Below are 16,467 nucleotides of genomic sequence, written 5' to 3'. Positions count from 1 at the left end.
TCAGCATCTGATTCTCTTCTCTGTCTTAGCCATTATAGTGAGAGCCCAAATTCACAGAAATATGTGACTGCAAATGGCAACATTAAAAAAAATTATTTCTAGTTATGTTAAGGTAATCATTGAAGGAAGTTGTCCAAATACTACTAAAAATATGGCATATTGTATCATTTTTAGGCCATTACTAGTGGAAAATTTTATAAATATATCTTGTCGCTAGAAATTCAAGTCACTTTGTCATATGGGGGGACAAAAAGGATATCTGGCCCATTGGCCTATTCTTTTACTGTCATAGTTAAATTATTACTGATGAAAAAGATGATGCTATTTTAAAAAAATATTCTTTTATTTTTATTTATTTATTGGCCATGCCACGCCACTTGCAGGATCTCAGTTCCGTAACCAGGGATTGAACCCTAGACCACATTCGGGGATTGAAAGCCCAGAATCCTAACCACTAGGCACCAGGGAACTCCTAATGCTGTTTTTTAAAATCATTATAGTTTTCATTTTCATTATGTGTTAGTGAACTAAGACTCTGGTCTTCCCAATGATCTTTTTAAATCCAAGGCTCAGCTATTTCATTGCATCAATCAGATGTTTCACATAATTATCACATATATCAAACTCAATTCATGCAAAACTGGATTCATAATGTTCCCACCCTATTCTAAAACACCACTGTGTCTCAGTAAAAAAGCCTTCTTATTAATTTTCCTGTGTTTAGTCTTTCCTGCTGCTTTGATTTCCCCTCTCCCAAATCAACCCCATTCTCTTTACCTTGTAAAATCCTTTAGAGATGTATAATAGCTATAAAAATTTATCCCTAAATCTTTACACAGTTTGCATAGTCCTATATGATCTGGCCATCTGCTTTCTCCTTATGTATTGCCATTTCCTTTTAAAATTTCCACCAGCCTTCTTACCTGTGGTGTATTTACAACAATCATGTTTTCAAAGTATTTAAAAATATTAACCCCCATTATCTATAAGTATAAAACCAGTTAGTACTGAAATTTAGGGTGTGAACACACATGAGGAAAATAAAAATTCAGAATAGTATTAAAATACTGAAGTTGTATATATAGATGAAGTGTTCAACAACAGAAATGACTCTGAAAAGGGTAGAATGAATCTTGCATCATATGTAAAGTATAGCACCCAGGCATTTGAAATCAGTCAGCAAAAAAGTGGTAAGATAGAATCACTTGAGTTTGTGGCTGAACATTACGTATGTATACCCCATGTAAATATCAGATGACTAGTCAGGTATTGTAAATTTAGAAGGTCAATAATAATAATTTAATAATAGCACATACAACTCTTACTATATATCAGGCACTATCCAAAGTTCTTACATATTAACTCATTTAATTCTAACAGCACTAAGTACTTAGAGGTAGGTATCACTGTGTCCTTATTTTACAGATGAAAAAACTGAGGATGGGAGAAGTTAACTTGCCCTGAGTCACATAGCTAATAAGTGATAGTATGGAAATCCAAACTAAAGCAGTTTGGCTCTAGTATCATTATTCTAATCCATGTGCTGTACTGTCTGTAGGTAATGTGAGAACTTGAAAGATACTCAAGATGAAATGTGTATCACAAATCATAAATGATTCCATAGGTGTTACACTCTTTGAATACTTAAAACTTAAGTGTTTGTGACAGGACAGCAAGCACAGTACTCTAACTTCTAAGGAGTTCTCTGTGGTATTTAGAGTTTATCAAGGCTAGATAAAGAGCACTCACCTCAACAAACATTTAAGTCTTACCACCACTGGTCCATTTTGTAAAAGGCTACATATAAATCAACATGAAGAAGAGGTGTCTACCTGGTTTAAAAGCACTGAGAAGCTAATTCATCTTCCCATTTGATGGCAGTGTGTCTGAAGGATGCAAGCTTAAGCTCCTCTTAATTATTTTGAGCTTATATTAAATGACCTACCCTATATTTGAAGCCCAACCTGTTTGTAAGAAGAGGAGTTTCAGTATTGTTCTGTAACTCATCTTTTTCACCTAACAATGCATTCTGAAAAAATTAAGGGTTTTTTTTGGACAACTGTGTTTAGTCATATGGATGTGCCTTGATTTAACTCATACATGATTGATTTATCAGTATTAAGAGTGACTTTGTGGAATCAGTGTTTACTTTATTCCTGATTATAGAATACAGTCATCTCAGGGCCAACCGTGGGTTCTGCATCTGGAGATGCAACCAACTGCAGATGGAGAGCTCAGCTCCAGAGGATCGACTGTGTATTATGGACCATATAATTCCCAATCATATATTTTGATTAAGGCTCTTAATAAAAGATGGCAAATAAATGTCATGCAGACATTTATAGCTATTTCCAGATCCTGTTATTTTGTTCTCTGCACACTTATACTAGCAAAGCCATGATCAGCCTTAGTTTTTCTGAGTTTTGCACTTGAGGCAGCCACTGTCAGTCATTTGAAGTTACTGTTCCAGATAAAATCTATTCGTCAATACTCTTTCCTTTTTAGATTTATTATAGCCACTCACTGCTGGTTCACTAGCTATGTTTGGACTGTCAGTTTATTTCTGGGAAGCTTCAAAAACCCACCCCTTTCAGTCCATGTACTTCACGATCCTTCCAGTTCTCAATTTACTTCACTATCTTATAGTTTCATTAAGCTTAAGGTTTGATTAAACCTCTAATCTATAATCTCACTTAAACATAGTTGTTAAGTCATCATACTTCAAAAAAGTAATAGCACTATGACACTAAAATCATACACACAATATTTGGTATCTTTATGTTATTACGGAATTTTACCACAGTGAAAAATTAACCTAGATACACTCAGTGTTTGAAAACAAACATTTGATGAAGCACTTTCATGGCTCAAAGTTGAACTAGCTTTGGAGAGCCATTGTTTTTTGGTATAATAATTAGTTTTTAAATGCTTAATTTATTAGATGACAAGAAATCAGGCCCTTGCAAAATCTAGAAGAAATCACACTTTCTAACTTATGTGAATTAGCACTTGTAGTTCAATGAAATTAACAGTTTGTTCCCATTGCAATAGAGGTCCCCATTCATTTTTTTACTTCTGAATGATACCACTGTAGATCCTATTAACACCTGTACACTAAAATTCTTAGCATTTACTGCATGACATCTTATTGTACATTGTTTTTTATACTAGGGTTTTGTGAAAAATCATAAGATGGACCAGAGAAGTAGAGTTCTGTTGGTTTTTGCTTGTGCATATATGGCATACAACAACAGGAAAGAAAAAAAAATAACCTTTATAAAAGGAAAATTTCAAGCTACTTTTTTATCCCACATCTTTGAGTTAGCTTTTCAGAAAGATGTGACAAGTTTATCTGTACTTTAAATTTAGTGATTCGCCAAGTTTAGCATGCATCAGAATCACTTGAAGGGTCTATTACCACACAGATTGCTGGTCCCTACTCCCAGAATTACTGATTTTAGTGGGTCTGAGCTGAGATGGGGCCCGAGAACTTCATTTCTCACAAGCTCCATGTTGATCCTGGTATAGGGGGCCACACTTGGGGAATCACAGGCTTAAATGATTCCTTAGTCTCCTGATATTATTACATAACCCATTTTTAGAAGTACAGAACTTAAGAGTTTCCCTCTTTCTATCCTTACCTCTATAGACTCTCATCTGGGGACTTCCCTGGTGGTTAAGACTCTGTGCTTCTACTACAGTTGGCGAGGGTTTGATCCTGGTAGGGGAACTAAGATCCCACGTGTTGTGCATAGTGGCCAAAAAGGGAAAAAAAAAAAAAAAGACTCTCATCTGAATTGGTTGGGAGGTTGTGAGGATAGAAGAGGGGTGATGGTCAGTTTGGGAGAGAGTAAATAAAGGAGAAGAATGCTACATTTCATTAACCAGGCATTTCCTAATGTTAAAAGGAAAGAGGTTGATAAATAATTCAGCTCTTGCCATTAAAGAGCAGTTTAATTATTGTTACTGGACAAGTGTCAAGTCAGTCAATTCAATGTTTATATAGTGTGGGTATTCACAATTTAGAATTTTTTTTCCTTTATCTTAAATTATCTTGAATATAATCTACTATGTATTTGGTATTAGAAATAAGTGAGTTTTGTTTGTTTTCCAGTTTGGTCTTTGTTTAATGTAGAAATTTTCAGATTGATAATTAGGTTTATAATGCTGAGTTCCCCTCTCATGAAATTTGACTTCTGTCCTCTCAAAGGATCTCTCAGAAAAATACTACATAAAAATGATGCTTTTCTGATAGTCTGTTTAAGGGCAGTTGTATGCCTGTGTTTGGTCTTCTTAAGGGATTTACAGAGAATACTACAGTTGTCTTCATTGTATTATTTCCTTTTTTTCTTCCGGAAAGAAGGTAGTCAGGACTTGGGGAACTAACTTTTGTATCAGGAAAGTATTTCTCCTTAATTGAAATTTGAATCAATAAATTGTTTTTTGTATTGAATAACATGCCTAATTTTTTTCGTTATTGCTAAACTTGTTTACGTATCGCTAGATAAACAATAATTACCATTCAACGTACTGAATAACAGCCCTTTTTTTTTCATGTTTGTTCTTAGTACACTCAGAAGAAGCCTTGTTTTTACTGGCAACCTGTTATTACCGCTCAGGAAAAGCATATAAAGCATATAGACTTTTGAAAGGACACAGTTGTACTACACCACAATGTAAATACCTGCTTGCAAAATGTTGTGTTGATCTCAGCAAGTAAGTTTCTAAATCTTTTCTACCTAATTTTGTTCTACTTAACTGTAGAATTCTGGATAAAATTCTTTTGATGGATTAGACTCTGACTCCCTTTCTCCCCTCTTGGTAGTAGAGTTTTGTCTATTACAGTAACTTTTGAAATGCTGCTGCCTAGTATTTTGTTATGGAGAGATTTTATTGGTATGGTATAAATAGAATTTAAATCGGGAGAAACCTAAGTTGTAACTAATTCCTATGATTTTGTAAAATGATTGTAATAAGCCTGAAAACCTAACTTCCCAGTTCACCTGAGATTAATGCTGCCTTGTGTCTAGACCGTTGTATAATTAGTTATTTGCCCTTCAAAATCATTCTTTTGGGCAACCATTACTCCTTTTAAACAAGGGGACAGATTTAGGAGAACACTTCTTTGGTATATGACAGCTCAACCAAGTCAGCTGTCCATATTCTGAATCTGGAGGCAGCTAGAGATTTAGGTAGTTATGTTCTGTCAGACTTTTTTCTGTGCTGTGATAAATGGAATAGTGGTAAAAGTGATTAAACAGATAACTGTAAAGCCTGTATATTTAGTTTATAGGTATACAGTCACAGGATTCAAATAAACCCCATTTACTTGATAGGTATACATTGAAAGGATATAAATAAACCCCATAAAGTCTCCATAGTCTGATAAGTATTTATTTGTCCAGTGTCTAATTGAAAACTTTTAAATTACAGCTAAAATATATATATATAAAATTTCTGAGACATTTGCTATTGAATTACTTCTACTCCAAAGATTCTAATGTTGAATTCTTTAAAATATATTTATTTAATTTGCCAGTTTCTTAAGACAGTTCTTACCTTAGACTTTCTTATCCCATTTATAAATATTTATAGTTTTTAAAAAATCCCACTGTTTCCCTACTTCAAGGAATAATAGAACTAAGAAGAACCACCAAATCTGTTAATGAAGCGCTGTTCATATTTTTCCCCCAGCGTAACAGTCTTCCATTTCTTTTGATGTGAGTAATGTGTATGTTGCTCAGACTAGATTTGTACATACAGACTAAAGGTAACTATTTCTGTTTTTAAAGGGTAAGACTGAAATTTTAAGATGGTAAATTCCCAATCTCCCAAATGATTCTTAATACATGTTTATTGCTATTCTAAAGGTACCATGAACTTTTTACTTTATCTACATAGTAAGAGGTACATTGGTAATGAAGAATGTCTTAACACACTGTGCTTTTTATATTGACTTTTTAAAAAATCTGTGAATGTGTGTTTTAAAGGCTTGCAGAAGGGGAACAGATCTTATCTGGTGGAGTGTTTAATAAGCAGAAAAGCCATGATGATATTGTTACTGAGTTTGGTGATTCAGCTTGCTTTACTCTTTCATTGTTGGGACATGTATATTGGTAAGTAAGAATGATTGAAATTATCAGAAAATTGTTTCTAGTACTATAATGAATTACTACTCAGCGATAAAGAGGAACAAACTACTGATAAACATGATACTTTGGGTGGATTTCAAGAGCATTATGGCAAGTGAAAAAAAGCCAATTTCAAAAATTTACATATTCTGTGATAGCATTAATAGAACATTATTGTTATGACACAGTTACAGTGATAGAGACAGATCAGTGGTTCTCAGACATGAGAGTTGGGGCAAGAGTACTGGGGCTGTAGAGAGGTAGCTAAAGGAGTTTGTTTGGGACTTTGGAACAGTTCTATATCCTGATTGTAGTGGTACTTACCCAAATATATACATGTGATAAAACTTCATAAAAACTATACACAAACAAATAAGTGCACGCAAAAACTGCTGAAATCCAAATTAAATCTGTGGTTTAGTTTACCGTATTATTGTGCTTAGTCACTCAGTCTTATCCGACTCTTTGCCACCCTATGGACTGCAGCCAGCCAGGCTCCTCTGTCCATGGGGATTCTACAGGCATGATATGGAGTGGTTTGCCTATCCCTTTTCCAGGGGATCTTCCCGACCCCAGGAATTGGACTGGAGTCTCCTGCATTGCAGATGGATTCTGTGCCAGCTGAGCTACCAGGGAAGCCCTTACTGTGTTATCCTACTGTCAATTTCCCAGATTTGATCATTGTACTATGGTTATGTTGAAAGCTGTTATTAAGGGAAGCTGGGTGTAGGGAATTCTGTACTATTTTTTCAACTTCTATGTGAGTCTAAAATTATATCAAAATAAAGTTAATAAAGAGAAGGTATTAAATCACAGAAATGCTGTATATATTACTAGTTATTTTATTTTTATTTTTTTAGTTTTCTTTTTTTTTTACTTTACAATATTGATTTGGTTTTGCCATACATCAGCATGAATCCGCCACGGGTGTACACGTGTTGCCAATCCTGAACCCCTCTCCCACCTCCCTCCCCATACCATCCCTCTGGGTCATCTCAGTGCACCAGCCCCAAGCTTCCTGTATTCTGCATCGAACCTGGACTGGCGATTCATTTCTTATATGTTATTATACATGTTTCAATGCCATTCTCCCAAATCATCCCCCCCTCCCTCTCCCACAGAGTCCAAAAGACTGTTCTATACATCTGTGTCTCTTTTGCTGTCTCGCATACAGGGTTGTCGTTACCATCTTTCTAAATTCCATATATATGCGTTAGTATACTGTATTGGTGTTTTTACTAGTTATTTTAAAACAAGATCATTTGTTTAAAAGTTTTTGAAGGTACGTTTGTATCAGGTCCTAACCATGAAGGAAGGTTTTTCCTCTTTTTCAGAGAAATAATTATTTTTATTTATCATAAAGATTAAAAGGTCAGGTATCCAATAGGGCACAACCCTGCTCCAAAAACTGGCTTTTCATTTCAACCATCATATTCCTGTTGTGACCAAAGTTGCACTCAGTAATTTAGAAACCTCCTTGTTATAGTTTTGAAGCTACAGCTTGTTATCTTTTATCTCCAGTACTTTGATATAGACATTTCATTGGTCTTTTTGTCTACAGTAACACATGAGACTTGCATCTTTAAGGCATGACTGATTCTGAGTCTAGTTCTTAGATTAACCTGTTTCTTCCAGTACCATTTAAATAGCTATTTTCAACCCAAATCCTTTGGAAAACTCCTTTCTGAGTTTTAGTTTTTAAAAAAATTGACCTAAAATTGGGACACTCCAGGCAGCTTAATTTTATTAAATCTTTCCCTCCTTTTGTCTCTCTATTGAGTAATTATAGGTCTGTCTCCCAGATGTGACTATTATAACTCCACATCTGGCTCCTTCCCCAATTTTTTTTTAATTGAAGGATAATTGCTTCACAGAATTTTCTTGTTTTCTGTCAAACCTCAACATGAATTAGCCATAGGTATACATATATCCCCTCTCTTTTGAATCTCCCTCCCCATCCCATCCCTCTAGCTTGATACAGAGCCCCTGTTTGAGTTTCCTGAGCCATACAGCAAATTCCCGTTGGCTGTCTATTTTACATATGGTAATGTGCGTTTCCATGTTAGTCTCTCCATACATCTCACCTGCTCCTCCCCTCTCCCCATATCCGTAAGTCTGTTCTCTGTGTCTTTTTCTCCATTGCTGCCCTGCAAATAAACTCTTCAGTACCATTTTTATAGATTCTGTATATATGCATTAGTATATGATATTTATCTTTCTGACTTATTTACTCTTGTATAATAGGCTTTAGGTTCATCCACCTCATGAGAATTGACTCAAGAGTGTTCCTTTTTATGGCTGAGTAATATTCCATTGTGTGTATGTACACCACAACTTCTTTATCCATTTATCTGTCGATGGACATCTAGGTTGCCTCCATGTTCTAACTATTGTAAATAGTGCTGCAGTGAACAATAGGATAAAAGTGTCTTTTTCAGTTTTGGTTTTCTCAGGGTATATGCCTAGGAGTGGGATTGCTGGGTCATATGGTGGTTTTGGAGAAGGAAATGGCAACCCACTCCAGTACTCTTGCCTGGAAAATTCCATGGACCGAGGAGCCTGGTAGGCTACAGTCCATAGGGTCACAAAGAGTCAGACACAACTGAGCAACTTCACTTCACTTCACTTCATGGTGGTTTTATTCCTAGTTTTTTAAGGAATCTCCATACCATCTTCCATAGTGGCTGTATCAATTTACATTGAATGTAATTTAAATATTTAATGTATCAATTTACATTCCCACCAACAGTGCAAGAGCGATCCCTTTTTCTCCACACCCTCTCCAGCATTTATTGTTTGTAGACTTTTTGATGATGGCCTCCTTTCTGACCAGTGTGAGGTGATATCTCATTGTAGTTTTGACTTGCATTTCTCTAATAATGAGCGATGTTGAGCATCTTTCATGTGTTTGTTAGCCATCTGTATGTCTTCTTTGAAGAAATGTCTGTTTAGGTCTTTTCCCCACTTTTTGATTGGGTTGTTTATTTTTCTGGTGTTGAGTTATCCCAATTAACTTTTATATTATTTATACATACCAGTATCTATCTGTATGTGTGTGTGTGTATCTAATCTCTTCTTGGTAGACATTTTGTTCTACATTTATTTTATGGTCTATTAATCAGATCATGAGAAATCTAGTTTGCTATTCTCAGAAAGCTTATAATCAATGGTAAGAGAGCACATGAAAGATAAATAAATAGACAAACCATACTTAGTTATAGACATGGTGAGGGGCTGTATAACATAAGTTAGTTTTGGTATAATCTTCAAACATTGAGTTTTCACTGTATTTTTCTTTTCCTGGCCTTATATTAAAAGTTCCCAAGCATTCATTGTCCGCTTTCCACTCCTAATTTTTACTTTCCAAAAATACTCATACCTTTGTTTCCTGTTTTTAAGTTACCCTGCTATACATGGTAAATGAATATATCATTCTTGTTACAGTTATTTTCCCTTTAAGAAATGTCATCTAAGCAATCCTTAGATACAGACTTTGATAAAACTTACATTTTCTGAAAGTTTGTCTCCTTCCCCTGTTTCTTTCTGTGTCCATGTGTTCATTGGGTCAGATTAGACAAATCTGGGAAGCTAAATAAGCTTCAACTAGTGGTACTTTCTTGTCTTTATTACATCATTTATTCTAGTTTCTACTCACTCGCAAAATTTGAAAGTAAGGCACATTAATATATAGTTCCCCAAGGGGATCTTTTTTTCGTTTCTTTGATATATACTGACAGCACATAAACAGATTATGTGTTTTAACTGATAGTTTCATTTGAGGGTTGTTTAGTTCAATGCCATCTGGTCCTTTATAAAACCTCGGGGTTTTGGGAAAGTTGCTGTATCTTAATTTTTTTCCTTTAGATAATGAAGAATTTCAGTCTTAAACCAGGTCAGTAGTATTTTTTAACCTGAAAGCTCTACAAGTCTTACTAACCCTCAATCTTGTCTTCTCTCCCATTTAAAAGCTAGGGAGGCCACAATGCTGTTCTAATAATTTCCAGATTGTTTCAAGTATATAGGGTCCTAAGAATGTTGTCCATGTTTTGAATGTAAGCCTTTATACACACAATTTAGAAACATGAATTTTCCTTTTTGTTAGAGCTGCCACCTTTACTTTGTTAAAATATCTTCTCATTTAAATATGCTATATTTAAAGCATTTAAGTCACTTTCAAAATTACCACTGGGATTTATATTTAAAATCAAGAATAAGACAAATATTTGCGTGTTTCCCATGCTGCTGTTGCTGCTAAGTCGCTTCAGTCGTGTCCGACTCTGTGCTACCCCATAGACGGCAGCCCACCAGGCTCCGCCATCCCTGGGATTCTCCAGGCAAGAACACTGGAGTAGGTTGCCATTTCCTTTTCCAATTCATGAAAGTGGAAAGTGAAAGGGAAGTCGCTCAGTCGTGTCCGACTCTTCTCGACCCCATGGACTGCAGCCCACCAGGCTCCTCCATCCATGGGATTTTCCAGGCAAGAGTACTGGAGTGGGGTGCCATCGCCTTCTCCATATCGCCTCATTAACTGTAATGTCCAAAAGGAAATGAAAAGCAATTATAGTATCTAAGAAAGCAATGAGTGTTTGTTTGTTTTGTTAACATGCCTTTCACTTCATGTTCTATTTGCTTTCACCTGACTTTTGACTTGAAATACCCTAAATAATAGAGATTGGAGGATAGTAAGAAAGAGAAATTGATCATTTAAGGAAGAATTTAGAAGAGAATGCACAGAACTTACATAAGATTTACCTAATTTTCTGTAACAAATTTTCTTTGTAATAGATGTTTTAGGTTTTATAGCTTGTCTAATCTATTTGTTTGTCTTTACAGCAAGACAGATCGGCTTGCCAAAGGATCAGAATGTTACCAAAAGAGCCTTAGTTTAAATCCTTTCCTCTGGTCCCCCTTTGAATCATTATGTGAAATAGGTAAGTTTGTAGAGGTGGTTAGGGGAGGGTTCTCCCATTTCTTCTTCCCTTTTTTTCCCCCTGCTTAATTTTTGGAAAATGATACAAATTATATATCCACAAGACAAATATTTTTCAAAGCTAAAGGCTTTTAAACTTGAGAACAAGAAGTAAGGTAGAATCATGTTTCAGGAATAACATGGCCTTTCTTGTGTCCTCAAGGAATGAATTGTGTTGTGAGTATAAAGTTAGCCAAAATAGCATTCTGGATAAGAAAAGAAATAAGTAAAATACCCAGAGACATGGATAATATGTGGTGGGGAGTTGTCATAGTATATATGCTCTAGGAGGCATGAAGGATCATTTTAAAATGTTGTGTCGATATACATTTAAGTGCTTAAAATTTTATTTTGATTTTTAGAAGGTTTCACCTCTCCACCCTCATTCCTTACCTTGAGCAAAATGAGGTCTAGTTGCTTTCTGCTTTAAAACACAGAAATCTGTACTTTCTTGTGATTTATTATATTTAAAGTCAGTTTCATTGTGGTTTAACTTATTTCCTAAATGTACAGCTTTATCTTTGATGTACACTTTTACAGTACACTGATGGATGAGCTTTTGGGAGTAAATCTGATTCACTGAAATAGATAGAACTTTAAAACTCTGGATAAGGCTTTATTTTTGCTGGCTTATGCTTTTTTTTTTTTTTTTAATTTAACCTTCATTTCCTCAGAAGCAAACTTTTTTTTTCCCCCTTCACAGGTGAAAAGCCAGATCCTGACCAAACATTTAAATTAACGTCTTTACAGAACTTTAGCAGCTGTCTGCCCAACTCTTGCACAACACTAGTATCTAATCATAGTTTATCTCACAGACAGCCTGAGACAGTTCTTACAGAAACACCCCAGGACACAATTGTAAGTGTATTATACACTAGTGTTAAAAATATTGTGAAAATGAAAAATAGTGATCTGAGCTAAATAATGTATTGTAAATGACATGGTAGAAATTTTCTGTTTCAGGAATTAAACAGACTGAATTTAGAATCTTCCAATTCAAAGTACTCGTTGAATACAGATTCTTCGGTGTCTTATATTGATTCGGCTGTAATTTCACCAGATACTGTCCCTCTTGGAACAGGAACTTCCATATTATCTAAACAGGTTCAAAATAAACCAAAAACTGGTCGAAGTTTATTAGGAGGACCAGCTGCTCTTAGCCCATTAACCCCAAGGTAAGACAAATAAAAGATACTTTAAAATGTGCTTAATATTAAATGATCTTAGAGTAATTCCTATATTAGTAATATAAGTTAATATGAACAGCAACTTCTAAATCATTATGGAAATAGAGATATTTAATAAGTCAATAATGAGTCTATTCCATTTTCAGAAAATGAAGTAATAGAAATACAGTATCTGTGATAAGAATTTCGTATTAAGTGTTGGAGAAAATTTTTAAACTTAAGCATTCCTTATTCAGCTGTTGTATGCATTAAAAGATACTCTGTTTATGACTATGCGTCAGTGAATAGCAGTGAACCTTTTTAAAATGTTGGGATGTTTATAATCAGTAATAAATGGTTAAAGTGCTATATTCCAAAATGGAAAAGGATTGACACCTATCAATATATGAAGTGTTCTGTGAAATTTTTTAGAAATATATATATATATGTATAAATACAGGAACCCAGGCCAGAGGATGCATTTCTAAAAGAATCAAAATAAAAAATTATATGCTAGGACAGACTGTGAATTGGGTCCCAGGGCCAGGAAATTACTTAAATAGTATGACCATGAGATTACAAAACTCATTGATTCCACAGATGCGTTCATTAGTCTCTAAGGATATTTTCTCTAATAGTGTCTAAATCACATAAATTCCAAGAATTTGAACTAATTTGATCATTTGGATCTTAGCTTTTACCAGCTACTCTTCTTTATTTCTAATAAATCTCCTGAGATCTGTAGTTACTGCTCAGTTTAGTTCCTTATTTGATTTTTTTTTTTTGTAATTTTAGTTTTGGTGGGTGGAATAGTCTATATTCACAGCTTATTTTTAATCTGCCCCTTAGATCCTCAATGCCCCCAAGACTGATTTGCCATTCTCTTCCTTTTAGACCTTCTAATTTAAGTATACTGCTGCTTTATATATGCCTTGATGACTTTTTGACACCTTGATTTCAACCTCTTCTCAGTTTTGGGATTTTGCCATTAGAAACCCCAAGTCCTGGAGATGGATCCTATTTACAAAACTACACTAATACATCTTCTGTAATTGACGTGCCACCCACCGGAGCCCCTTCAAAAAAGGTATTTTCCGTGTAAAATACAGTGAATTACTGTTGCCTTAGAGAAGTTATCTAAATGTGGAAGACGGTCATCATTATCGTAGCCTCCTGGTTATAGTAGGAAACACAAAGCTGGTTGCTCTTTTGACCACGTAAGTTTGTAACTCACGAGTGTAGTTTATTTCAGCATATAGCTAATTAAGCATATTCAGATTTTTACTTTTAAGTTCCTTTTTTTAAAAAACAAAATTAAGATGACCACTTTGAATGTAAATAAAGGAAATTATACCTGCCATGGTTTCTGCTTGTCCCCATCAGTATATTTGTTTTTTAGTTGTACTAATATTAACATGAAAAAAGATGACTCACATAAAGCTAGCTCTTTATGATAATAAAATTTTTATGGTGGATCTCAGGTGTGGAGTTAAAGTGTAGTAAAATGAAAAATATTTCATAGTATCTGTATAGTAAATACTGCAATAAGACTGCATTGCAACTGTGACTCTTTATAATGTTCTTTTACTGTCTGTGGCAGTAGAGGCCAAAATGAGGTTTATTTAAAATATATCTGTGGTGCAGGGTATCTTATGTGAGAATTAAATTAGGTTATATATGCAAATGCCTGTTGCTGTGCATAATGGATATTTAAGAAATGAAAGCTAAATGAGTCATACTGGTATGTGAATGACTGAGATAACCCTTTTACCCTCAGAGAAACATGTTTCTTCTTGTTTTGTTTTAACTCTTTTACTCCTGAACTTTAGCAAAGTTTTTTACATGATAGCTTCTTAATGAGTGATAATAGGAACTCCAAGAGTGGTAAACGTGGACTAAAAGTATTTAATACAGAGATTGTGTTTTAAACTGGATTTTTTTTAAGTTGGCAACTACCTGCTGTTGTATTATTATGAGAGTGACATGTATGTGGAAATTAGTTTATTACAGTTATAAGAAGGTATAATAGGACAGTGGTTAGCATGCCAGGGGAAGTAGGCCAAAACCATGAGTCAGAGTAATTAAGGACAAGTTAGGTAGTGAACACATATATGATTTCATTGCCCAGTCTAAGCCTCTTCTGCCTCTGTTCTTTTACTCTATTACAAGACATTTCTGGAAAAGCTATATTTCCAGATCTGCCTGCAGTATCAACTAAAAATATCAACCAAGTAGTGAGTTCAGCAGATAGTTCTTTGTCAAATAAGGAAGGGCCAGAAAATAGGTGAAAATATTCAGTGGATAGTTATAGAGGAAAGAATATGACCAAGTGATAGATACAATTATTAAAGGGTTAAAATGACCATGCTCTCCTAGAGAAAGAGAGAGGTGCTAAGGAACTTAATTTAAAACATTGGAAGAAAGAGGGGCCAGAAAATGAAGTGGTAGAACAAATAATCAAGATACTATACTAAATATTTTAGAAATTACACAAAGTTTCAGAAGGACGAGGCAGGTGGGCATGATGTTAAATGTTGAGAAGGCCAAAATAAGGCTTTCATATATGGTGAGAATGTAATTATTAGTGATTATTTATAATGTGCAATTTCAGAATTATATACAGTGACTATCACAGTAACTAATTTTTGGAGAAATTTATTTGGTAGTAAAATTTTTTTTTCAATATCCACTGACACAGAGATCACTTTATAAAAAAGTTAAGTGATGAAAATAAATAGAAATAAGGTGATAAATTAGAGAAGAGAGAAGGGGCAAGCACAGTCCAGAAGATTGAACACATCAAAAAGAAATACTAATTCCATGCAGTATTCTTAGAATTTGGAAAATAACCCAGTGATTTTTTTTTTTAATCTACTAATCTGAATTACTCTAAGACTGTCTTTATTAAGTGCCAAAGAAGGGATATAAAATCTTACTGTATTATTTTTTATGTATACTAAATTAGATCATAACTTTTGAGAATAGTAGCTGTCTTAAAATTTTTTAGCACTTAGCCCCAACTGGGAAAATTACATAATAAATGGCTTCTAGGAATCTTAAACGTTTCCTTGATAACTAAAGTCGAAAGATAAAAAGATAGTAAAAGGGTAAAAATATTGAGCTTAATATGAGGAAATAGGATGATGTTCATTCTAATATATCAATAATTAATTAACCTAAAATGACATCAGTAATGACATTAATAGTTTGTGTTTTCAGATGACAGACAATATATAATATGAAATCTTGTATTGGGGAAATGTAGATGGGTACATCATGATGTCTTTTACCACTCACAATGCAATTTATAATTCACAAACTTTAGACTTTTTGTGTTTTACAGTCTGTTGCCAGAATCGGCCAAACTGGAACAAAGTCTGTCTTCTCACAGAGTGGAAACAGTCGAGAGGTAACTCCAATTCTTGTTGCACAGACACAAAGTTCTGGCCCACAAACAAGGTATTTATTTAGTCTCATTATTTGATATTGTTTAGCTTTTCTTGTTGTGAAACAGTTCTTCGGTTTAGGCAGGTTGTTTTGACTGTTCCAAGAATTCTAGAATGACTATGTAAATTTTGAATATGTTAAATTTGTAATTTCCAACTTACTGAAAAAGGAAATTTAATTTTTGAGTATTACAATGCAAATCAAGACAAGAGTTAGCTAAAATACCTTTTTATTCTAATTGCCTCGTGAGTTTGTTTAAACTAGATATTCTTAGCACTCCTCCAAAATAATTTTCCTTTTTTTTATGTAACCTTCTCCAGTGATCAAGTACAGATAGATTATTTTCCCCTTCCCCTATTATGCATTTCTATAAGTAGCTCATAGTATGACTCTGCCGATAAATCTTCAAATGATGAATCCATTTCCACACAGAAATGGTGTTAAATAGGATTTCTTTTCCTATTCAAGGCCTCAAAAATAAATTATAGCTAATATATTAAGAGAAAGCTACAACTTTACCTCCTAAAATAGTGAACATGTACCATAAGTCTTAAAATAGGTACACATGTGCATATACCTTGACTATATAAAAGGCCTCAGTATTTCTAAAATGCCTGGCTGGTAAGTCTCATTATGAATGCCAGCTCTCGGGTAGGTGGCAATGATTGCCTAGGGCTCAGTGATAAGAAGGAGCCTGAGCCTCCTGCAGAGCACATTAATAGGCCAAATATATGTTAATCTTCAAGAATATATA

The 16,467-nt window shown here is 34.4% G+C and overlaps 1 protein-coding gene across 7 annotated transcripts in view; it reads left to right on the top strand.

The window, feature by feature from the left end:
• The window catches only part of CDC27 (cell division cycle 27), a 57,801-nt gene that overhangs the window by 16,896 nt on the left and 24,438 nt on the right, over positions 1-16,467 (top strand). For 4 of the 7 annotated variants that reach the window (XM_070773696.1, XM_070773695.1, XM_019981718.2 and 1 more), the window contains exons 3-9: positions 4,569-4,716; positions 5,991-6,116; positions 10,965-11,062; positions 11,804-11,958; positions 12,064-12,275; positions 13,239-13,353; positions 15,610-15,725. In XM_070773696.1, coding sequence (XP_070629797.1) covers positions 4,569-4,716; positions 5,991-6,116; positions 10,965-11,062; positions 11,804-11,958; positions 12,064-12,275; positions 13,239-13,353; positions 15,610-15,725 — 970 coding nt within the window. Of the gene's footprint in view, positions 1-4,568; positions 4,717-5,990; positions 6,117-10,964; positions 11,063-11,803; positions 11,959-12,063; positions 12,276-13,238; positions 13,354-15,591; positions 15,726-16,467 lie in introns of all 7 variants that reach the window. The other 3 variants (XM_070773694.1, XM_019981716.2, XM_019981715.2) reach the window with 1 other exon arrangement.

This window comes from Bos indicus, chromosome 19 (assembly GCF_029378745.1).
Source record: "Bos indicus isolate NIAB-ARS_2022 breed Sahiwal x Tharparkar chromosome 19, NIAB-ARS_B.indTharparkar_mat_pri_1.0, whole genome shotgun sequence".
Classification (NCBI taxonomy): Eukaryota; Metazoa; Chordata; class Mammalia; order Artiodactyla; family Bovidae; genus Bos; species Bos indicus.
This window is presented reverse-complemented; position numbering and strand designations above follow the sequence as displayed.